General features: G+C 41.4%; 1 protein-coding gene across 2 annotated transcripts; it reads right to left on the bottom strand.

Moving 5' to 3' along the window:
* Window positions 1-851: 851 nt before the first annotated feature.
* PAAF1 (proteasomal ATPase associated factor 1) lies at window positions 852-22,668 on the bottom strand. 2 transcript variants are annotated; one of them, XM_067533222.1, is made up of 9 exons: window positions 22,587-22,668; window positions 17,856-17,954; window positions 15,387-15,537; window positions 13,140-13,334; window positions 11,836-11,927; window positions 8,755-8,870; window positions 3,907-3,989; window positions 2,660-2,742; window positions 852-1,373 (listed from the first exon to the last, which is right to left on the bottom strand). In XM_067533222.1, exons 2-9 carry the CDS (start codon window positions 17,889-17,891, stop codon window positions 1,296-1,298), a joined length of 834 nt encoding a protein of 277 aa, XP_067389323.1. In that variant the 5' UTR covers window positions 17,892-17,954; window positions 22,587-22,668; the 3' UTR covers window positions 852-1,295. The 2 variants fall into 2 exon arrangements, with proteins under 2 accessions (XP_067389323.1, XP_067389324.1); XM_067533223.1 differs by lacking the exon at window positions 22,587-22,668 and having other exon boundaries at window positions 15,387-15,496.
* Window positions 22,669-23,770: the final 1,102 nt, after the last annotated feature.

Raw genomic sequence — 23,770 nt, 5'->3', positions numbered from 1 at the left:
GTTACAGTCTGATAAGCCAACCCTATATTCCTAAATGTTCACTGGCATATGGCTTAATTATTTAAAAGTAAATGGTTACTTGTCTTCAGAGTACTTTAAACATATTAACTCAGCCATCACAAATTCAGCTGGGTCTGGTGGGTTTTATTAGCAGATTTTTAGAAGTAAAATGTGGGAAAGTAGATTTTGTAGGTGGGCTAAATCCTCATGACAATTTTGATTGGCTATAAAGTAGTTACGTATCACCCCCATTTTACAGATGGGGAAACCAAAGCACAAAGCGATTAAGTGCTTTGCTCAAGGTCACACAGTGAGTCAGTGGCAGAGGTGAATTAGATCTCTGGAGTTCCTGATTCTTAGCCCACTGTTCACGCCTTGATACCAGGTGAATTTACAAACACACATACACAAACTGTATGGGTAGATCTGTGTCCACAGGACTGAACATTTGTGCTTAGATTTAACTTTTAGATGAAAATGGCAGTCTGCTGTTATTTGAAATCCTATGGCAAAAATATGCTTTTTATCACACTATAAGAGCTATGTAATTACTGATTTAACAAAAATTGGTGGAATTTTAATGTTGCCTTCCCTACAATGGCTAGAACTACAACTGAATATATTTTTAACTGCACAAGAACATCTCAATCAAGCAGAGATCAAACTGAAATCTCAAATTTAATCTGAGATCAAATCATGGCTGCTCATGACATTCACAAACTAATCATACTTGTTGCTGTAAGAAGATAGTCAAGAGAAATGGAGGGGTTGAATGTGACATGGGCATATCAGAGTTGTTTTGCTTTTTAATTAACTGTCTTGAAAATGCACAAAACTTCTCTAGACAGAGGTTATCAGAAGTAGATTCCTTTATTTCAATCAATTCTGCAGTACGGTCACTTCAGATCTCATCTCTCCAGCCTCAAGATCACAATCTTCTCTTAGAAATACCAAAATTGCCCACTGAACGTTGAAAACAGTTCTGTAAATATACTGCAGATACACAGGCTCTTGCACTAATATTGTTTATGAGCTGCTTACTGGAAGAAAATGGCCTAAACTTTGGTTGTAATAAGCAGCACAAACAGCACATCAAGAATTCTATGTACAGCCTTGTTCTTAGATTTTATTAGAACAATGTTCTGAAAGCTTATATATACACGTTTCATATATACTGTACAGTCACAGAAAGGTAGCATCGCTTTTATCTGGAAGTGCTAAGTAGCCTAGGTTCTAAACTAGGTAGGCTTTAGCCTAGGTTCTTAGTTCACCTGTTTTCCACAACCCCCAAATGTTCACAGGTCAGAAAGCTGGTATCTCCTCACCATCCCATCTCTGCAGCACGTATAAATCTGTTTCTCCCATGTAGCTACCTGGAAGAGGGAAATGAAAATATTATTTAAAAATAAAACCTTTTACATGAACCTCGTCTTTGTCCGCTTTTGCCACAAGTTCCTTGGTGCTTTCTCCTGTGCAACCCCATACGTGTGGGGAAAAACTCCCATCCTCTTAAATCCCTCCTTAAAACACACTTCTACCATGAGGCCTACAAACCACAATAACTGGCCACTCGCAAGGTGAGAGACCAGCTGGGGCTGCTTGACAACTCTCAAATAGAAACAGATCCATATTAGGCAGAGACTTCCCCCCTGGTTACTCTATGTGTTAACAATTAGAAATCCTACTGGTACCGCCATGGACAAGGCAGTTTGCTACTGACAGAAGCTCATATACTTCCCAAATGCTATATTATAGTGGATTCTGAACCCAGGAAAAACCGGAAGAGAAATTGGAACATTTGAATGTTTTTATTTTCTGAGATGGGAAGGAAAGAAATCAGCGACTCTCGGAAAGAGCATTAACTCCTAAACTAGTCATGGAACAACACTGGCTTAGCTGAAAATGCAGCCGTTTCCATGAAGTTCTAACTGGAGGAAGAGGACACATTAGTAAGTGGTGGGTGGTCCTATTGAACTGCACTGTTGGGTATGTTTCTTGGTCCACCAAGTATGTACATTTTTTCTTCAGATTTGCCATTATAAAGATGACTGTAACAGCACTTGGGGTCTATAATGTGACAGCCAAGCGCTTTCTAGTCATTCAGCAACAGCTTTCAGAAAAAAAGTTTTTTTGGTTTTGAAATTGTTTCAAAGATGACAGATCAAATGCACTCCATTTACACAATGGGCATTTCTGTCAGATCTGAGAGAGAAGACAGATTTCTCTTGCTCACGCATCACCACCAGGTAAAAGCAGATGCGATTTGGAATATGGACAGTGGGTCAGCTGTGTAAGAATGATGCCATTGCTCTTTAAAATAGACCAGTCTGAATGCAGAGATAGGAGCTCCCAAGTTCTAATCAGAGCTCTTACACAGACTCTCTCTGACAATGGACAAGTTACTTAACCTCTCTGCCTCAGTTTCCCCATCGGAAAGGGACAAATTACACTACTGTTCCTCAGACACACGACATGAGGATTTGTTTTTGAAAAGTGTTAACATTGTTCAAATAAAATAGTCAATTTAAAAATTCGCTTCTCAAAAAGGTGCCAGCTCTGTTGGTTGCCAAATCATCAGATAACGGCAGCCATTGCAGGTTGACACCTTCTTTTCCCCCTTGCCATACTCAGGCCAACAAGAAGTAGACTTAGCCATTACCTTGTATACAGGGTCACAATCTGCTTCTGTGAGATCAATTACGTGATCAAGATCTTGCTGAATAACAAAGCAGGTTCCATCACCTAGAAAAACATCAGAACATTTAAGGAACACAGAATTACTTGCAAGATAAGATTTCACAACTACAAACAGATGCAGGTTGGCATATATAAAAACCGTTTTGTATCAGAGCCCAATCGTTGCTTTAAATCAGAAGAACTGCACTTGTTACAAAGGCAACAGAGCCCTTTGAATAGGGGTTGTAGGCTTGACCCTCCGAAGGTTGGGGTACCTCACGGAAGGGTCAGTTGTTTGGAGGAATGATGACCAAAGAACATGAGAAGTGAGGAAGTTAATGAAACACTGATTAACACTGTTCCTATTATGTCACTTGTCATCTATTTGCTGGGGACGTGTTCTCTACGGGTACATCTACCCTTGAGCTGGAAGGTGTAATTTCCAACTCAAGCAGACATGCCCTGTGCTAGCTCTGATTGAGCTAGTGTGCTAAAAACAGAAGTGTAGCCACAGGGGTGCGAACAGCGGGAGGGGTTAGATGCCTGAGTAGGATCCTGTCAGACGTTAAGTACATATTTAGAATGGCTAGCCCCTCCCACCACTTGCATTCCTGTGGCTACACTTTTGTTTCTAGTACGCCAGCTCCCGTGTAGACGTACTCCAAAATGTTACTTGGACAGCCAGCTATCACCTTGCCCCACAACCCAGAAGTTCACAGAGAAAACAGAACTGCATGATTACAGTGACATGTAGAGTGATCATATGGAGGGATGTGAACATAACCAAGAGCAGAGACAAGAGCAACTCCAGCTAGCCCTTTGGAAGCTCTTTTCCAGCACCAAACTGGAAATGTGTCAAGAGGTTAAAAAAAGATACAATCTAAAATCTCTGGTCTTTGGTCAGAACATACATATCAAATCCTCTTAATTCACTGGGGGCCTGCCACTGAACTGCTTGGTATAGCCATTTATACCTCTGCAAAGTGGGTGGGAAACACTCCCAACTCAGAATAGCAGCATTTTACACCCGTCTTGCAGAGCAAAGCAGTGGAGAATCAGGCCCTTGTTTTATAAACTGCCTTGATGTTTTTCTTTGGCTCATGTGACTGCAAGCAGAAACTGATGTGTCCACATTCTGCAGAGAAATGTGCAAAAGTGACTTGGAAGGATTCTGATTAAGGTAACCATGTTGCAAAGTAAACACTGTTGCCCCAGCAACTCTTGTACTACCTTGGCTGGCAATAAATCCATCTCTATAAGGGAGCAGACAAAGCACTGGTGCTCCTGATCTATGAATGATCTGAACTGGAGCCCTAGAGAAAACAGCAAAAACAAGGTCAAAGTACTATAATCAAAGACCACACTCTTGTATTGATTTAGATGGAATAAATGGGCCAAAGGTGTTAACATAACTCAGTCACTGTTTAATCATGTGTTTGCCATGGTATTAAAAAGGCTGAAGCTGCTGTATGCCAACCCTTGTCCAACACTGTTTAATGTTAAACATCCTTGTAACCTTTTATTAAAGATAAAAGAAAAGAGGGAACCAGTTAAAGCATTTGAAAGGTGAAGCATTAAATAAGACTTTCATTTTAACATCCTTTGTTCCTTTTTCCTTTAGCTGGAGAGTTTTTAGAAGGACAACTCCCTTGTCTGACAGTCTCTTAGATTATATCAAAGATGGTAATAAGTGTCCTTTGGGGGAAAAGAGAAGTTAGTTGAGATGAACTGGAGCTGTTGTTGTTGCTGTTGTTCAAATTTGATCCCATTTCATCCCACGTGATGTTGGGAATCAGCTGGAGCTGGTGGTGATGTTATCTGGGTCCCTGTCTCTGCCTCCGTCTGGTCAGGACATTTCTCAGGCTTAGCATGATGAAGGCCCAAGATCCCAGGAGATGGGGAGGGTGGCAGCCAGGATGGTGAAGCTTGCTTCAGTAGCCTCTGTTCTTCCATTTTGTCCAAAAAGTTTCTTTCTTCAAGGATGTAAAAGAAATCCAACCCCTCAGTTTGTCTACCAATTAGGCCTAGATTTTGACACACCAATTTTGGTTCATTAATTTGCAGACCCAAATTTTCTTGTTTATAAACCCTGATCTCAACACAGTCTTTGAGCTACATCAGTAGGTTTTTTTTGTTGGACTAATTCCATTTTTCTGTCTGGTTTTCTTGCACCTGTTTATAACATAGTTTATTAAAACTAACATGACCTACTTTCATGGTTAATTCCCAAGCAGGCAAGAAGTTATAGGCCCAATTGTCACAACACTGCCCATATGCAAACCTAATAAAGAACAAGCAAACAGAACAGACCAAGAAGGTGCTTAATGATGCATCAGAAAACCATTTGCGTCACATGAATCATGCAAGTGAGATTGGCTAGCTGGTGGTTAGCCACCATGGACAAGGAATAAAAGTGGAAAACTAGGGAAGCATCCAGTCTGCCAAACTCAATATTTTATCCTTCAATGGATGGATGGGGACTCCTCCAAAGGCAATTCCAGAAGATATAAAGGGACCTAAATGCTAGCTAGTTTGTAGTCATGCACCAGGATTCCCTTCATACAGAATTTCAAAGAGAGATTATCCTTAATGAAATAGATGGAAGCTTGGAGATTATCCAATAACAGAAAAGGAATTTTTCAGACGTGGAATGCTAAATTATCTTGTGTCTTCATCCGAAGGTACCATCTTGATAACTCCCAACTGGAATGTGCTTTTGGCAATAATATATACAAAGTTAATCGTAGAATTGTAAGACTGAAAGGGACCTTGCAAGTCATCTAGTCCAGTTCCCTGCACTTATGGCAGGACCAAGCATTATCTAGGCCAGGGGTCCCCAAACCACAGCCCACGGGCCACATCCAGCCCACCAACACATTTTGACCAGTCCACTCCCCCTCCCCGCCCCGTCCCGTCTCTCTCCCACGTGGGCCTAACGGCACCCTGGCCGGATCCGCACTGCTCCCCACCCCAAGCAGTGCCATGCGGCGGCCATTCCCTCTCCCCACCCTGCCTCTTCCCCCACCCCTCTCCAACGTGACATGGGCCCAGCTGCTCTGGCCCATCATAAGAGCAAGACTAAGTTGTGTGGTCCTCACAGCTGAAAATGTGGGGACCCACATGATCTAGACCATCCCAAAACAGGTGTTTATCTAATCTGCTCTTAAAAATCTCCAATGATGCAGATTCCACCACTTCCCTAGGCAGTTTATTCCAGTGCTTAACTACCGTTAGAAGTTTTTCCTAATGTACAACCTAAACTGCCTTTGCTGCAATTAAGCCCATTGCTTCTTGTCCTATCCTCAGACATTAAGGAGAACAATTTTTCTCCCTGCTCCTTGTAACAACCTTTTATGTACCTGAAAACTGTTATCATGCCCCCATCAGACTTCTCCAGAATAAACAAGCCCAATTTTTTCAATGTTTCATCATAGGTCATGTTTTCTAGATCTTTTATCATTTTTGTTGCCCTTCTCTGGACTTTCTTCAATTTGTCCACATCTTTCCTGAAATGTGGCACCCAGAACTGGACACAATACGCCAGTTGAGGCCTAATCAGCACAGAATAGAGCAGAGTTACTTCTCGTGTCTTGCTTACAACCCTCCTGCTAATACATCCCAGAATGATGTTAGCTTTTTTTGCAACACTGTATTACAGTGTTGACTCATTTAGCTTGTGATCTATTATGACTCCCAGATCCCTTTCTGCAGTTCTCTTTCCTAAGGAGTCATTTCCCATTTTGTATGTGTGCAACTGATTGTTCCTTCCTAAGGGAAGTACTCTGCATTTCATCCTATTTACTATTTACTCCAGTTTGTCTGGATCATTTTGAATTTTAATCCTATTCTCCAAAGCACTTGCACCCCTCCCCCCCGTGCTTGGTATCATCCACAAACTTTATAAGTGTATTGTCTATGCCATTATCTAAATAATTAATGAAGATATTGAACGGAATCAGACCCAGAACTGATCCCTGTGGGAACCCACTCGATATGCCCTTCCAACTCGACTGTGAATCACTGAGATCTACTCTCTCTGAACGGCTTTCCAACCAGTTAAGCACCCACCTTATAGTAGCTCCATCTAAGTTGTATTTCCCTAGTTTGCTTGAGAGAAGGTCATGCAAGACAGTATCAAAAGACTTACTAAAGTCAGGATATACCACATCTACCACTTCCCCCCCATACACAAGGCTTGTTACCCGGTCAAAGAAAGCTATCAGGTTGGTTTGACATGATTTGTTCTTGACAAATCCATGCTGACTGTTATTCATCACCATATCATCTTCTGGGTGTTTGCAAATTGATTGCTTAATTATTTGCTTCATTATCTTTCTGGGTATGAAGTTAAGCTGACTGGTCTGTAATTCCCTGGACTGTCCTTATTTCAGATGGGCACTATATTTACCTTTTTCAGTCCTCTGGAATCTCTCCTGTCTTCCATTTTGAAGATAATTGCTAATGGCTCAGATATCTCCCCCGTCAGCTCCTTGAGTATTCTAGAATGCATTTCATCAGGCCCTGGTGACTTGAAGACATCTAACTTGTCTAAGTCATTTTTAACTTGTTCTTTCCCTATTTTAGGCTCCTACCCTACCTCATTTTCACTGGCGTTCACTATATTAGACATCCAGTTGCTACTAACCTTTTCTGAGAAAACAAACAAAAAAGTCATTTAGCACTTCTGCCACTTCCACATTTTCTGTTACTGTTCCCCCCCTCATCGAGTACTGGGTCTACCCCATCTTTGGTCCTCCTCTTGCTTCTAATGTATTTGCAGAATGTTTTCCTGTTACCCTTTATGTCCCTAGCTAGTTTAATCTCATATTGTACCATGGCCTTTCTAATTTTGTCTCTACATGCTTGTGTAATTTGATCTAGTTTCCACTTTTTTGTAGGACTCTTTTTTGAGTTTCAGACCATTGAAGATCTCCTGGTGGTCTCTTGCCATACATCCTATCTTTCCTACACAGTGGGATAATTTGCTCTTGAGCCCTTAATAATGTCTTTTGGCAGTTTTTCAAACTCTCTTGAACTGTTTCTCCCCTTAGGCTTGCTTCCCATGGATTCTTACCTATCAACTCCCTGAGTTTGCTAGTCTGCCTTCTTGAAATCCATTATCTTTATTGTGCTGTTTTCCCTCCTACCATTCCTTAGAATCATGAACTTTACCATTTCATGATCACGTTCACCCAAGCTACTTTCCACTTTCAAATTCTCAACCCGTTCCTCCCTGTTTGTCAAAATCAAATCTAGAACAACCCCTCCCCTAGCAGTTTTCTCCATCTTCTGAAATAAAATCATAGCACTGTGTGTATGAGTTAGACTAAGTGCTTTCAGAAGAAAGAAACACTTGGCACTGGGCAGCTCAATTTAAAAATACTCCATTGGAATGGAGGATTATACTGCAATCACAAGGCACCGCTTATCTATGGCCTAAATAATTAAGCTTACTGTCAAAGGCAATGGGAGACAGAATTTCCATCTGATGGCAGCCGTTTTCAGTTGCATTGGTTGTATGATGGCTGATAAAAGAAAGAAATGCTGCTGCTTTGAAGAGTTTTACATTTAATTAGTGCATTATTGAGATTTTAAGTGTATGTCAAGAGCATCCAGAGCTTTGAATGGGCACATGCTACATAAGACCAAAATCTAAATAAAGCAAGACAAATTCCATTTTTCAGTATCTCGGTGGTCTATATAAAATGAATCTGTACTGTAGTCTCAGTGTAGTTGCTCATAGAAGAAAGTCTACAACAAAACCACCACACACGCGAGTGGCATCCTCATTGGACATCTCTACAGAGATGCCAAGGGCTGAACGGGAGACAGAGACCCAGTTGTTCTCTCACTTCTAACTCTCAGTTCAGATCAGGCTTGAAGCACCAAGATAAGGCACTGAGAAAAAGACTGAACTGTAACAGACTCTGCTATGCCTGTTCTGTGGCTAACTGTAGAAGCCAGCATCCCAGGGAAGTTGGCACAACTAGAGCTTGTGCTATATCTGCTCTATAGTCACCAGGGCTTCAATTTAGCTCCTTTACTGCTTTATACGCCCTCCCCACAGTCTGCACTCACTTTGTATTCCTCACATCCAGCTGATATATATTTCCGTCCTGAGTCCCTGCCAGGAGATAGATGCTTGAGAGGAATGTACAGCAGTTAAATGCGTCGGATCCAACAAAGAGAAACACCTGGGAATGAGAGAAGGGAAGAATTTAAGTATCAGTTTATTCACAGGTAACATAAAAGACGAAACCCAGCAGCTTTACTCTTAATAAAAGAGTCCCAGGGAAAAGGGAACGAGTGGTTTATTTAGGAAGTCAGAGATATGGCCACTGAGGATGTAAAAGTGTAACCCTTTAACCTGGGCGGGAGGGGAGTGGCAGCTGGGCTCAGCTCCTCACGAGCTAGACCAGCTGGGCAGCTCTTGCTGGCAGGGAGGCTTGGAGCCCAGCACAGAGAGGGGAGGTGGGGTTAGCCCACAGCTGCACTCGGCTCCCCGCAAGTTCCCCGGGAGGTTGGAGCCCAGCATGGGGGTAGCTGCAACTGGGCACGGCTCCGCCCCCTCCCATGTGTTTAACCATTTAAACATTCTATTTTTAGAACGTTTAAATGGATCTTTAAACAAACTAATTTTTACATTCCTAATGGCCACTTTATGTGACCAATTATCACAGACAACTATACACAATCTGGCTGATGCAACACAGCTCTTTGCTCTGCCCCAAGACATCCAGAGGAAATAATGCAAAGAAAGCCTCCAGGAGTGATAATATTGGGCATATAATACCCTCCATGGCCTTCCTCCAGCCTTTCTTTCAGGCCGGTTTTCTGACTCCTTTCCCTGCTAATCTTGCAGCAGGCTCTCTTGGTCTCTCAGCACAACTGTCTTACAGTTGGTGGAAGAGTCTTCTCCAATGGAGCATTTGCCATCTCTCCCTTTCTTTTCCAAACTCATCTGTTCTCCCATGTCCTTACCTCTTCAGCCTCTATCCTCTATTTAAACTTTATAAGAGGATTTAAATCTGGTCCATGTTTTGGAAAAGTACGTACAGATGATATTATACAAGAAGAACGTGTACTATGGAAGCCACACACCTGTCACAATACCTGAGACTGTACTTTATAAGATCAGCGCTACCGATCTTAACACATTGTGCAGAGGATCCACTGCCTCAGCTTATAGTCACTGGTGTATAAGTGTTTAAAGCCAAATAAGATCATGAGACCTTAAAACACATTCTCGATGCTTTATGAAGTTCATTGGTATTTCAACCCTTTGCTGCTTACTTTAACGTGCCAGTCACTGTCTAGACAGAACTAGAGGATTTGTTAAGACAGCGTTTGCTCTGTGGCAGCAGTACTTGGTTTATATATATATTCGGACATCCAGAGCCCAATGTTTAAACACCTTCTAAACCAATTTAGATTAAAATATATACAACAGTCGCTATTCATTCACTCCTCATTCCATCTGACAGGAAACGTCAGGGAACGATTCAGAGAGCAGAAAAAAGTGCTTTTTAGCCCTTGGAAAGGAGAGTTAGAAATCGGGATTATAAACTCCTGAGTTCACAGTGGGAGATGTAGTTATGGCCTGAGATTTGTTCACTCCACAGATGGAGTTATTATGAAGAAGTCTTGCATAGCTACTCCCAACCACTTCCACATGCGTCATTACTGGTATGTCAGGCTTTTGGGCCTAGCACACCCTTGGTCCCTCCTTCTTCAGTCTGTATCACAGGCCCCAGTATGACATCAGCGCATACTTCCCATTCCCATTCCAACTTGGGATGCTTTATGTCAGCAGCTTTATTTCTATGATTCTCCAGTGTCAGAGGAATACCTTGCTGGCTACTTACAACTGGATTCTAGACCCTTTGCATTGCCTGTGAAGAGCCAAGGGGCTGGATCTCAGTGAGAATCAGGCCCTCATCTTCAAAGCATTCTACAAATATTAACTATTTAATAGACCCTCCCTGCTAGTCAGACCAGAGCATGCACAACTGACAGGAAGGCAGCAGGTACTGGTCGGTAGACCTCAGGTCTCCATCCGGTTCGATAGCACAGTTGCTTGATAAGATAAGGCTGCTCTAGCGAAGGACATTTTGGCAAAGGCCAACATAATTGTAAAAATTAGACACTCTGAAAGTTTGTTGTTGCTGATCAGAGAAGCCTTCACTTTTAAATGATCTCAAAGATTGTACTGGGGGTGGGACTCAAATACATTTTTCCAATGCATTTTGAAAAATAATGTAATCCTTCTATGAAGGATTTTTATAAGGAAACATAAGAGGCAATGAAAGCAAGCTGGCAAGATTATGCTACACTGATTGTACACTGGGCTTTCAAAATGAACAACAGTTTTTAGAAAGATTGTACTGAGGTTTTCTTTCTTTCTTTCTTTCTTTCTTAAGCGATTAAAGCATTTTTCTAGTATTACAACATACAGGAATAAAACCAATCACCACCATGTATTTGAAAGAGGAGACCTTAAAATCCAAGGGAGAATTTGTGTGGACACTTTTTGTAAAGCTAGGGTTTGCCCTGGTTTCCTTGGCAAAAATTTCCCCTCCCTCCACTTTTATACTGTCAGTGACACCACCCCCTGGAGAAGGCCGTATTTCTACTGTGCTGTATGCATAATTTGCAAATCATTTTGGAATTAGACACGTGATAGAAAGAACATTTTGAACCTCTGCATTAAAATCTAGAACACAACATATGAAAGGGAGGAAATGCAAAGTTATAGCTCCCACCACACCTCTGCCCCTTTAGTGTTAAATTTATGCCTTAATTTAAAGGGTAATAGCCACATTTTCTGAATTTTGTAGTTAAAACTTCTACTAGCAATTTTTGATTTAATTTCCTTTAGGGGAAAAAAAAGATGATTACACACTGAAAGGAATTCATTACATATCCTCATTTCAATGTGCAATCACTGCATTTGTTTCAATGCATCATGCTCCCAATACGCATGCTCCAAAATTTAAGTGGTGCATTGCACAGCTGCATGTCATGGAGTTAGGAGAAAAAGCATATTGCAAACAGACATTAAACACGTTACAAATGCTTGTTAACATTTCATCTTACAGGTTAAAAGCTGCCAACAGGATTTGAAAGGACAGTAGTGAATGTATCTCCTGAAACCCTTACCAGCTGCCTGCTCTGTAATCCCATGCCTTGGAGCTTTTTGTCTTCCCGAGCTAACAGCAGGATTTTCCCTTCTGTCCCAATTTCACGTTCACCTGTTAAAATTCCAATCGTTAACATCATTCACAGTGATGCAAGGAGTCAACAGAATTGGAGAGGATTATTCTGATGGTACCAAAACAGGCTGTACCTCTTTCTACATGGAAATCAAGAGGGCCCCTTTGAGGCTGAGACCAGTGCTTGGTGTGGCAAAATGTACAATGCTGTTGGGGTTGTTAGGGGAAGAAAACACCCTTTTAACCACGGAGGAAAAGATAAGGAGATTCATACACCAACAGACAAAATACTAGTTTCCAAATACATAAATGTTAGATGTAATATACACTACATTAATGGATATTACGCACACAGTATTAATATACGTTACACACACACAAATAAATGTTGGGAAGTTGCATGTGTGTGTGTATATAGACATACACACTACACACACACACACACACAAATAAGTGTTGGGAAATTATGTTAACTAAATGTATTATGCTCTCCCTACAGTTCACCCACTTCAGGTATCCCACTACACTTTGCAAAGCTGAAGTCAGCTTTGGCATTAGAAAATGGGAAGGCTGTCAAAGCCAAGACATGTGAGTGGTGTGTCCTCGTACAGGTTCTGATGTCTCTCTACATCCAACTGGGTTTGGAATGTAGCATCCAAAACAGAGGTGCATAGTACATAGCAAAAAAACAACTGTTAAGAATTAGTGGGCTGGATTTTAATGATGTGTGAAGACTATTGTAACTTGTAAAATCATACTAGAAATACTACTACCTGAAATGCCTAAATTTGAAGCACATCTTCCATGTAGGGTAACCATGCTGTGAGATAAGAATTGCTTCCCAGAAGGAGGGTATGTATGTCTCCTTTTCATGTTGTACGCTTTGTCTTTAGACAATACATTTGGCTAAGTTTGGTTATTTGGTCTCTAACCTTTTTAAGAACAAACAAGGAGTGTAGTCAAATAATTGTCTACAACTTTTAGGTCATATCATGCTCTATAAAGGAACTGGATTCTTAAGCTTCTCTCAGGACTTCAGCGATCATCCCTGGTGACCTGTTTCCTCTTGTATCCTTGTATTGCTCTTGAGTGTATACTGTCAGATGGGCAGCAGTTCCATCCTCAGCAGTCTTAAGTGATGAAGGATTCCCCTCTCGTAACAGAAGTTTTATATTTTCCCTAGACTCTGCAGATGGCACATCTGAACTCTACGTTTTTAAGTGAAAAAGAAAATTTCCATATATTACTTACTAGGTGCTTTTTCAGGTGAGCCCAGGTTTATTGTATTGTCAGCAACACCCAGAGCAATGCCATTCACAGGAGAACCACAATCTGCAACAACACCTAGGCAAGCAGATTTCCCACAATCCCAGAGGCGGGCAGTGCCATCTCTAGAACTGGAAATGACATTTCTTCCCCGATCTACAATGGCTGTGTCCAGGATACCTACACCAAAGCAAAGAAAACCTCTCAGAAGGGAAGAGATGAGGAAGTTACAGCAAGGTTGGAAAGCACACCTATCTTGCTTTAAAAAGCTGGAAAGTATGCACCAGAATCTTATAGCCAGCCAGCCAAATTAGGTGAAATCCCACTGGAGTTGCATCCGCTTACTCCAGCACTGCATCTGGCCCATGAGTTAGATAACCCCATCATGAATTTGGACAAGCTATTGGTATTTGTGTATTCCAGCTACAGCAACATGGAAAGAGTGTTTCTTACCAACTGTTAATGTTCCCTTACATACTATTTTATATCACCTTTGTTTTTAACATTTAAAGATGATATAGGACTTAAGAGGTGTATTTGAACAGTTACAGAATTTAATTAACAGTCTGCATACAGAAGCAATGTTTGCAATTCATCTGCAAAGCATTTTGCACTTTCAAAACACACACAAAAAGGTCAACTGAAAATTACAGTAGGTTCACTGCAGGATATCAGAAAGACATGGCATTAACATTTTGCTCAAGTATTTGGACAGGTATTTACATTTTATAATAATGCTCTGCACATCTAGAGTGCCTTTCAGTTGACCACGACACTCTGTGAGATAGGCAAAATGAGGCAGAGTTCATGACTTGTAAAAGGTAATACAGATAAATCAAATTAGTAGCTGGGAATAGGTCTGGAAGCCCTTTGCTCTAACCACACTACCTCCAATAGGACGTACACACATTATGAAGGATTTATCTAGGTACAATAGAATAAAAGGACTAGTTTCTTTTTTCTCTTAGTTAAAATAGGAGGTCTAACCCATCAGGTAGGTGTGGGAATTAGCCTATGGAGAGACAGCTAGCTTATCATTTAAGTCAGCTGCTGGGTTTTATTTAAATTTTTTGAAAGACTTTATTTATGAAAGTAAAGTCAGCAACTGTGCCAGAATGGATGCCTGACAACATGTATGCACCCACTAGACGCTTCTGCCTTTCAAGGATTAAGAAATATTGTGAGATACCAGTTTTTAATTTTTTAACCCAACTTGTGTGTACATTTAGTGTTTATAAATGGTGTTGGATTAACAGTCCCTGAAAATCAAATCCTTTATTCACAGAAAAGGTCTAGCAGAGACAGGCCTCAACCCTGACATGGAGGGCCCCTCTCTAAGGGAAAAGGGAGTTCATTCTCTAACACCCTTCAGGCCTTTGCCTCCTTTCTGAGACCGAGATAGATGTCACTTAGTGTCAATACTGGTAGTTTACACAATGGATTCACATGCTGGGAACTGGACTGAAACCCACCAGCTCTCTTCACATAGGCCACCACACCTAGTGTGATCTCATTTACTCTACAAGAAGTGACAGGAAGGATAAGTAATCAAAAATACTCACTAGAAGGAATGAAACCATCCAGATGGGTACTCATGAACTAACCGTGTAATCTCACCATTGCCTTTCCCCTCCCCTGTCCCCTTGTCAGGTAATCACCCTCTCCTAAATTCAGCATGACGCAAGAGACCTCATTCTCTGAGGCATGAACCATGTCTTTACGTGCTTTAAGAGGCACCTAGAACATTGCCAGACATTTGAAAAATAGATCATCTGAAGCAACCTTGATTAGCTGAATGTCTTGGAGAATGCTGAATAAGCATTAATAATGGAAGGAATTTTCAGGGTGACCCATATAATTCAGGGGACATGAGCCTATTTAGGATAGCAAGGAATTCGACAGTCAAGGTTGTACAGAGGAGGAACAAAATGCTACCCTAGCTCCATGTTCACTACTCCGAGCAGGCTATTGTGCTGTTCTCTCCCTTCTTGTCCCCACTACACAAATTAAAAACCTGAATTGCAACAGGAACAGCTTCAGGTGTTTAGAATAGCAGCCATTTTTGTCTGTATTTTATATACAAAGGCTTGGACTCTGTAGAAGATATTTGAAGCATCTAATGTTAAGTGTGCAGCACAAAAATGTAATAGGTTGATGCTTGAACGTTAGCTCTGTGGTATGATGTAATTATACAGACAGCAGATTAAGCATTTTAAAGGCTAGTTTTTGTACCTCCTTTGTGACCTTTAAATGTTACTACGCAGCTGGCATCTTCTGCTGACCAGATCTTTAGCTGGGCATCCATTCCCCCACTCAGAACCACAAGGCCCGACGGGAAAAACCTGCAACAATTCACATCATACACATGGCCTTCCAACAGTCTCTGGAAAAACAAAGAACTGTGTGCTAATTCCACTGTCATCACTCTGATGCCATCCTATAGTAAGTTATTTAGTACTGGAAAAGCACGATGTTTCTACCTAAATTGTGGACAACATGGACTATCTCCACATTAGCATGTGCGTCTGGGGCAGACAAACATCTTTTTTGTTTGAGAAGATAACAGATTTTTTAGACAAAGGGAATGCAGTGGATCTAATTTACCTAGATTTCAGTAAGGCATTTGATATGGTTCCACATGGAGAATTATTAGTTAAATTGGAAAAGATGGGGATTAATATGAAAATTGAAAAGTAGATAAAGAACTGGCTAAAGGGGAGACTACAACAGGACATACTGAAAAGTGAACTGTCAGGCTGGAGAGAGGTTACTAGTGGAGTTCCTCAGGGATCGGTCTTGGGACCAATCTTATTTAATCTTTTTATTACTGACCTTGGCACAAAAAGTGGGAATGTGCTAATAAAATTTGCAGATGACACAAAGTGGGAGGTATTGCCAATCCAGAGAAGGATCGGGATATCATACAGGAAGATCTGGATGACCTTGTAAACTGGAGTAATAGAAATAGGATGAAATAGTGGAAAGTGCAAGGTCATGCATTTAGGGACTAATAAGAATTTCTGCTATAAACTGGGGACACATCAGTTGGAAGTGACAGAGGTGAAGGACCTGGGTGTATTGGTTGATCCCAGGATGACTATGAGCCACCAATGTGATGTGGCCGTGGAAAAAGCAAATGCGGTCCTTAGATGCATCAGAAAAGGTATTTCCAGTAGAGATAGTGATGTGTTACTACTGTTATACAAGGCATTGGTGAGACCTCATCTGGAATATTGTGTGCAGTTCTGGTCCCCCATGTTTAAGAAAGATGAATTCAAACTGGAACAGGTGCAAAGAAGGGCTACTAGGCTGATCTATGGAATGGAAAACCTGCCTTATGAGAGGAGACTCAAAGAGCTTGGCTTGTTTAGCCTAACCAAAAGAAAGCTGAAGGGAGATATGATTGCTCTCTATAAATACATCAGAGGGATAAATACCAGGGAGGGAGAGGAATTATTGAAGTTCAGCGCCAATGTGGACACAAGAACTAATGGATATAAACTGGGCATCAGGAAGTTTAGACTTGAAATTAGACGAAGGTTTCTAACCATCAGGGGAGTAAAGTTCTAGAATAGTCTTCCAAGGGGAGCAGTGGGGGCAAGAAACCTAGCTGGCTTCAAGGCTGAGTTTGGTAAGTTTATGGAAGGGTTGGTATGATGGGGCAGCCTAGTTTGGCAACTGACTGATCTTTGACTACTAGCGGTAAATATGCCAATAGCCTGTGATGGGATGTGATGGTGTGGTGGGTTCTGAGTTACTACAGAGAATTCTTTCTGGGTGTCTGGCTGGTGAGTCTCGCCCACATGCTCAGGGTTTAGCTGATGGCCATGTTTGGGGTTGGGAAGGAATTTTCCCCCAGGACAGATTAGCAAAGGGTTTTTTTGCCTTCCTCTGTATCATGGGGCACAGCTCACTTGCTGGTGGATTCTCTGTACCTTAAAGTCTTTAAACCATGACTTGAGGACTTTAATAACTCAGTCATATGTTAGAGGTTTATTACAGGAGTGGGTGGGTGAGATTCTGTGGCCTGCATTGTGCAGTAGGTCAGACTGGATGATCATATTGGTTCCTTCTGACCTTGGAGTCTATGACTTCTATCTAGTGGGCTACCAACCTGCAATCTGAACCCATGAGTTGGCTCGTCAAATCTAGCAGGCAGATACTGGGTCCACTACTAACGAAGAGTGCTATGCCTCCAGCATCTCGAGAACAGGCAATTGTTAGGCCCATGCTCAAGAAGCCATCTCGTAAATGGGAAGAAGCGATTCATACCACAAATAAGTAGAGATATAGGTTAAAGTGGGACATGGTCAAATCCCCCATGCACAAATGCAGTTTTAACATAGCCAGTTTTCTACGGTGGGAATAGTTCGGTGTGTTTACCAAGCAGATTAGAAGCGGACAGTGAACAACTGTGCCATAGCTCCCATCACTTCTATCTATCCCTCTGTGTTCTAATATTGACACCTATCACCGTGGCCTCTGAGCATCATTTCCTTTGGGAGACTACGCCATAGATCTTTGACTTCAGAAGTGGAATTTAATGTTAATGCCTCACTCAAAGGACAGAACCATAACCACACTGGACCTCAGTGCACAGTCATCATTACTTAGGAAGCAAAGCCAGGGCCGGGACGCTGGAATCTGTGAACCTGAGACAAAAAACATACAAGAACTCAAAGATATAGCCCAAGTTCTTACTCTTATTTCTCCATTAGCAGCCTGCCAGATTTTCATGGTCCCATCGGTGCTAGTAGATACGCCAAGGCCCCCGCCACTGGAAATATCAATGCAGGTTATCTGTTTGGAAAGACAGTGCCATTTTACGTGAGCCTATGAACACGTGCTTTTTTTTTTTTTTTTTTACTCACAACCACAAAGGAATTTTGCATGGAAGGAGACCTGCTAACCAAAGCATTCAGTATTAACATCTATATAAAAGAGGTATTCAGCAGGGCATCTGAGCAATCATAGTCAATCACTTCACATACATAACTGAACAATTCTGGTCTGATAATACTCTCCACATAAATAACACCTCTCATCTGAGGACCTTTTACAGACCTTGGCCTCACAGATGTTAGGAGGCACTAGTTAATACACGTTAAGAACATGTTTAACAACTTTTTGGTTCTGTCATTTAGTTTAACAAAAAACAAAAGGGAAGGGAAGGAGGCTTGACAGAAAGGAGTGGTAGCTAAAATGAGTGTTTCCCAATTAAGTTGCATTACACAAATATTCTATGTCCCTCCCTCAAGGACAAGTTGCTGATATGACCCAGGATTCAGACATGTTGAGTGACTGGAATATCTGACTTGAAGCCATCTCAGTTTCTTACAACGGGGTGACTTAAGCTCAAAGTTGTGCCCGGGCAGGGAGATGGCATGGATTTTTAAGTGCAAATCCAGAGCATGTATGGATAGCAATAATTACATTTCAGTTGACCAGACCACGTTTTTGGTTGCCCTGGGTTGAACAGGGGCCAGGATTTTTCTAGACTGTAGATACAAGCATCTTTTTGCAAATATGAAACTGAAGTAATGAGGTTGCACAACTGGCCCAAAGTAACACAATCAGCAGCAGAATCTCAACGCTGTCCCCTGCTCTAATTGCCAGGCAATATTCCCTTCCTTACGCAATACTGTACTTAAGTGCAGCCTCTTCTGCTCAACTCCCAATGACATGAAAGGGCACTGTGTTTGTGAACACAGGAAAACAGATCCAAAACAATGAAACATCAGGTTTGAAATACTCAGACACCCAGCAGCCACAGCCTGAAATTCTAGTACGGCCGACTACATCCTCAGTAAGTAGATAGACTGACTCCCACGCAGCTAACCACTTTTTGTGACGGCAAACATTTGCCTTATATCCTTGCACAATTTGTCTTTCCCCACAATACTGTGCATCATCGCTGTGATCTGGTAAATAGCTTTCTTCTACTCTGAAGGTGGCTGCATTTTAGTTGTGGATGAAGGAATTTTGCACGGCATTGTGTAATCATATCACTTCATCCACTGATAAAGTACAGCTACTCCTGGGGTGGAATGTGACAGCCGGGTAACAGAACATAGCAACAGTGAACAGTTTAGGACAAAACGTTAGGAACAGCGTTCAGCTGAAGGAAAACAGAACATAATTACTCCAATTGGAACTCTGATAGGAGTAAGGGCATTAGCTCCAGCATTCTAATAGAAAAGAATATGGGATCCTTACTAATCACAAGTGATCAATGCTCAGGTTTTGTGTCTTACCTAACAGAGCACATTTAGTGACATCATACTGAGGCATCAGTTCAATACCAACTCAAAATGAAGAATGCCACCAAATTATTTGCCACCACAGGTTTTCCCTGGTTTCCTATCCAAGCAATGACCTCGCCAAACTCAGTTTAACTCACGAGCTCTGAAGCAAGATCACAGCTAGAGGGGACACGACTGCAGATCAGCTGTACTCCATTCCCCATTTTAAACACACACACAAAAGTGAATTTGTGCATTGCTTTTGCGTTTACAACTATTTAACATTCTCACACACGCACAATATTACCAGAGATCGTAAGAGCTCTGCTGGGTGGGGCTATTCACTGAAAGTACAAGTCAAGTCATTACAACAATAATTTAGCATGATTTGGTCACATCAATGTAAGACGACAACGGAGTAATTCCACAGACTACTCCAATCCTCTCAGCAGTAACACACTACCTGGCAATGAAAGAATTAGACATCGCAAAGCACTCTCAGGCAGACACTAAAAGGTACAGTGTTAATGTTTGACTAATACAGAAACTTTCACAAGGGATCAATAAGCAGGCTGAGGTAACGTGTGTTCACTCAGACCAAGATGCAGCAGGTAAAAGTGATAACTGGAGCGTATACTGTGTCTGCTTGAAACTCATCTACCTAATAATGGATATTTATCTCAGTCTATTTCCAGAGCCAGCAATCTGCAGCCCATCATCCCCATTCAATAAATTCAAAGCACAGTCGAACAAAACAAGCAAGCAATCCCATTCACATTGCAAAATGGGGAAATGATGAAGGGCTTCTGGAGACACTTATGTATTCATGGAAGTCAGGAAAAGCAATTCCCCTCTATTTATGTAGCTGACATTACTAATCTGACTTTCCCTTAACACAACCTCACTTTCTTTCAATACATAGTTGTAGAGTTGTGAAAATGCCACTTTACCCAAATAGACATGAGCATCAAGATGTATTTTCACAAAGAAGCAGATAACATTTATTTTTCAGCTTCTACTATGGCATTTTCTGTGGCATCCATTACCATAGGATCTAAGCACCTCCCAAGTAAGTTAGATCTGTATAGCCCATCGTAGACTTCACAGATTTCTGCTCATCTCCCTTCTGTGGCATAACAGGTTTCATTTGGGATATACATGTTTTTAGTTTCTTTGGGTAAGACTGATGTAGAGAGATAAATTCAGCCAAATCAAAGCCTGGTTTGCCCAGCAAGCCCTGCCGTGCGGTCCCTTCCAATGTCAAAATGAAAGTTCCAGATCAAATTCAGCTTTGCCCTGTCACATAAGAACGTGAGCAGTTCCCCAAAATCGAGACTGCAGAAAAGGGAGGTAAAAGTACTACATGGGAGTAGAGGAAGGGGAAGAGCAAATGAAAAATCAGAAATATCCCACAAAAATAAGGATGGTCTTTAAATGAAGAACAAAGCTAGAGCAAGGAGATGGACTGAAAGCCCAGGAAAGGAAGGAGTCCTCCGTTTATCCACAGATCAAGCACAGTACAGGAGGCAGGAGCGTGACCTTGCCCATGCTGTCCTGCCCTTGTGCCTTGCCTCTGAACTGGAGGGTACTTTAAGGGGTGAAAGTAATTCATTATTCATAAACCATTCAACCCTAGCCTCTCTGCTGAGTCTGCCACCAAGGGAGTTAAGTATAGCGGTAACACTGTGGACATCAGAAAGACAAAGTTCATTTAATCTAGGACAACCAGCCACTAGCCCAGCAGCTTTGCCACTACAAACTTGGTCTGGACTTGAATTAGAGGCCTAGAGTTGAAGAGCTCCAGACCATTACTAGTCCCCTAGTCTCACACTCTAGTTTTGTAATGATTTTTGCTGTAATTCATCAATCTTATCCCTTCATGATGGAACCTGCTGGGGGACTGGAGTGAGCTGAGACTGGAGTTAAAGTGCAGGAGAGAGGAAAATTGAGAGAAAACAAAAGCTAGCCAGAAGGGGTTGTGGGAGAAGGGCATCCTTCCCACATTTTGGGCAGGCACCATGTCACCCCATATGTTCGTACGGGACCTGTCACAGTGGGGTCCCTGTCCTCATTGGAGCCTCTGAGTGCTACTGGAATAACAAACAAAGGATCTCAATCTGCCCTTTTACTGAGACACAAAACAAGGTGTCGAGGTGAAGTGACTTTCCTCATGGACATACAGGAACTGTGGCCCAGTCAAAATCCGAATGCTTGTTGCCTGATTCAGTCTTGTCTTTTAACCACTAGACTATGCTTCCTCTGTGGGAAAGTGAGCTAAAAAGTGATATTTTTGGAGCCCAGTTATTGAAAGAAGCATGGTCACTGTGTAGGGTGAATGTAGTGCCTCTGATGTAGTTAGTCCACAAATCATTGCAGTAGATGTCAAACTGTGCCCACTGGCACAATGCTGATCCACAGAACTGCTTCTGTCAAAGGGGTGAAGCATCTAGTCATTGAAAAGCAACACTTTCCTATTATTTATTACAGGTATTTTAATACTACTCAGAGGCCTCTATTAGGACCAGAGCTCCACTGTGCTAAGCACCGTACAAACAAGCCTACAGGAAGATATGGACCCTGCCCTGATGACATTACAGTATATTATGCAACAAAACCCAAATAATGTAACAACAGGAAGAGTGAGAATACGATGGTTTTACATCACTGGAGAGATTTTTTTGTTCTTTATTATAGCTAGCCAGTTTCTTGTAGTTGTCAAAGCAGAGTTGGATCTCGAGAGGGATTCTTGGGACCAAAGTTTCCAGTTTACCAAGAAAAACAAGTGCCTCTCTGCATCATACGTGACTGCTTCATGTGTTTTGGGAGGGGGGTGTTTCTTTGGAGGAATTTAATCATGATTAGATTAGATTTATAGGTGAGCCAAAAAACACAAAAGGCAGCAAAATGCAACAGCACCCTCCTCTTGCATGTAACCAAAGGGATCTCTATTTTAAGCTGCCCAAAGGATTGAATAATTTACTTTGGATTGTTTTCATACACCGCCCCTTTAATGTACTGGAGAGAGAAAGTTTAAAGATAGAAAATTGAAATATTAACTTAATTCCAATCTGATTAGAATAGTTGGTTGCCAAGTTACGTTGCCCTCCATTTGCAACAATTGCAGACAGACAAAGAATATTATTAACATTCATCTCCATGTATCTCTCATTCATTCAACAAAATTACTTACGCTTTTCTGATGAATTCTACAAAAGCTTGTGAATGGTGCCAAAAATTTTGTGGAAACGTTTTCATGAGGGCAAGAAACGAGTATGCTTTTCTAAAGGCGGGGGGAAAAAGATTATAATACTGTTAGAATTAATTGTACAGAACTATATGTCTTATGTGCACATACACATGGAAAAACAATCTTTTAAAAATAACGGCCTTACTGTCCCTTCACCTCCTACCTGCTCATTTTATTCACTAAAAACTTGTTTGTTCCCATCAGTATTGCAGAGGCAAGTCAATTATGGGAGAACAAACGATGTGATCAGTTTACCTCATCCCTGCCTATTGCAGGGTTTCTTGCACCTTCCTCTGAAGCAGCCAATACTGGCTAAGGTTGGAGACAAAAGACTGGGCTAGATGGACCACTGGCCCAATATAGTTTGGCAATCACACTGTGATTTTATTCAGCTTTATGCACCAGAAACATCAGCTAACTTCCAGTTAGAGGATTTTCATCATTGATGACATAAAAGGCAGGGAAAAAAAGCACATCTGGATTTTCAGACTCCGGGCTTAACCTGTGGAACTGGCAGAAAAAAATATTTCTTGATTAAGAAACCTAGTACATTTAGAATCTTGATCATGAAAGGTGAGGAATATCCTCATCTTGCACCTCTCAGTATCGGATGTTGGATCTGGATCAGTGAAATAAGAAAAAGCCTTTAGATTTTGTTTTTATGCAGTTATGTATCTAACCAATCCATATTTACAGTAAAATTGCAGATAAAGCCATGTAGATGGTTTTGAAAAGCAATTGCTGACACATGAAGACACAAAAGGCTCTGATTTAAGGACATGCATTATTTGTGCATAAAGTGTAAGGGACTTCAGTCCATAGGAAAACCTGAAGAATGACTCTTACTAAAGCATAAAGCTGTATTTTCATCAAATGGTTTTCTTTCCATGCATGCTTCAAATACAGATTCATCTGACTGGAGGATAGCAGCAAGCACAGCCAGGGATGAAGATCAGTCAAGCCACAAAAGAATATAATTCACGGCCTGGCCACACAACAACATAACTTCAGGATATATAGAGAGCATTCATCATAGTGGTAGCTAAGTCCCAGTATACCTCAGTGGACAAAGTATTTGGCCCTTCACTTTTAAGATTAAAGATCTGAGAGTGAAAAAAGTTTGATAG

This window comes from Emydura macquarii, unplaced genomic scaffold (assembly GCF_026122565.2).
Source record: "Emydura macquarii macquarii isolate MOO-44397 ecotype Brisbane River unplaced genomic scaffold, CSIRO-AGI_Emac_v2 contig_3328, whole genome shotgun sequence".
Taxonomy (NCBI): domain Eukaryota; kingdom Metazoa; phylum Chordata; order Testudines; family Chelidae; genus Emydura; species Emydura macquarii.
The sequence above is the reverse complement of the archived record's forward strand: the minus strand, read 5'-3'. Positions and strand labels throughout refer to the sequence as shown.

What these genes read in the sequence shown, in the direction of transcription:
- PAAF1 (XM_067533222.1), bottom strand. Translation starts at nt 17,891, where the DNA reads ATGAAAATCTGGCAGGCTGCTAATGGAGAAATAAGA. An exon ending in CTCACCTGAAAAAGCACCTA is followed by an intron (nt 11,928 to 13,139) that starts GTAAGTAATATA and finishes GAATTTTAACAG; the next exon opens with GTGAACGTGAAATTGGGACA. An exon ending in TGGATTTATTGCCAGCCAAG is followed by an intron (nt 2,743 to 3,906) that starts GTAGTACAAGAG and finishes ATGTTTTTCTAG; the next exon opens with GTGATGGAACCTGCTTTGTT.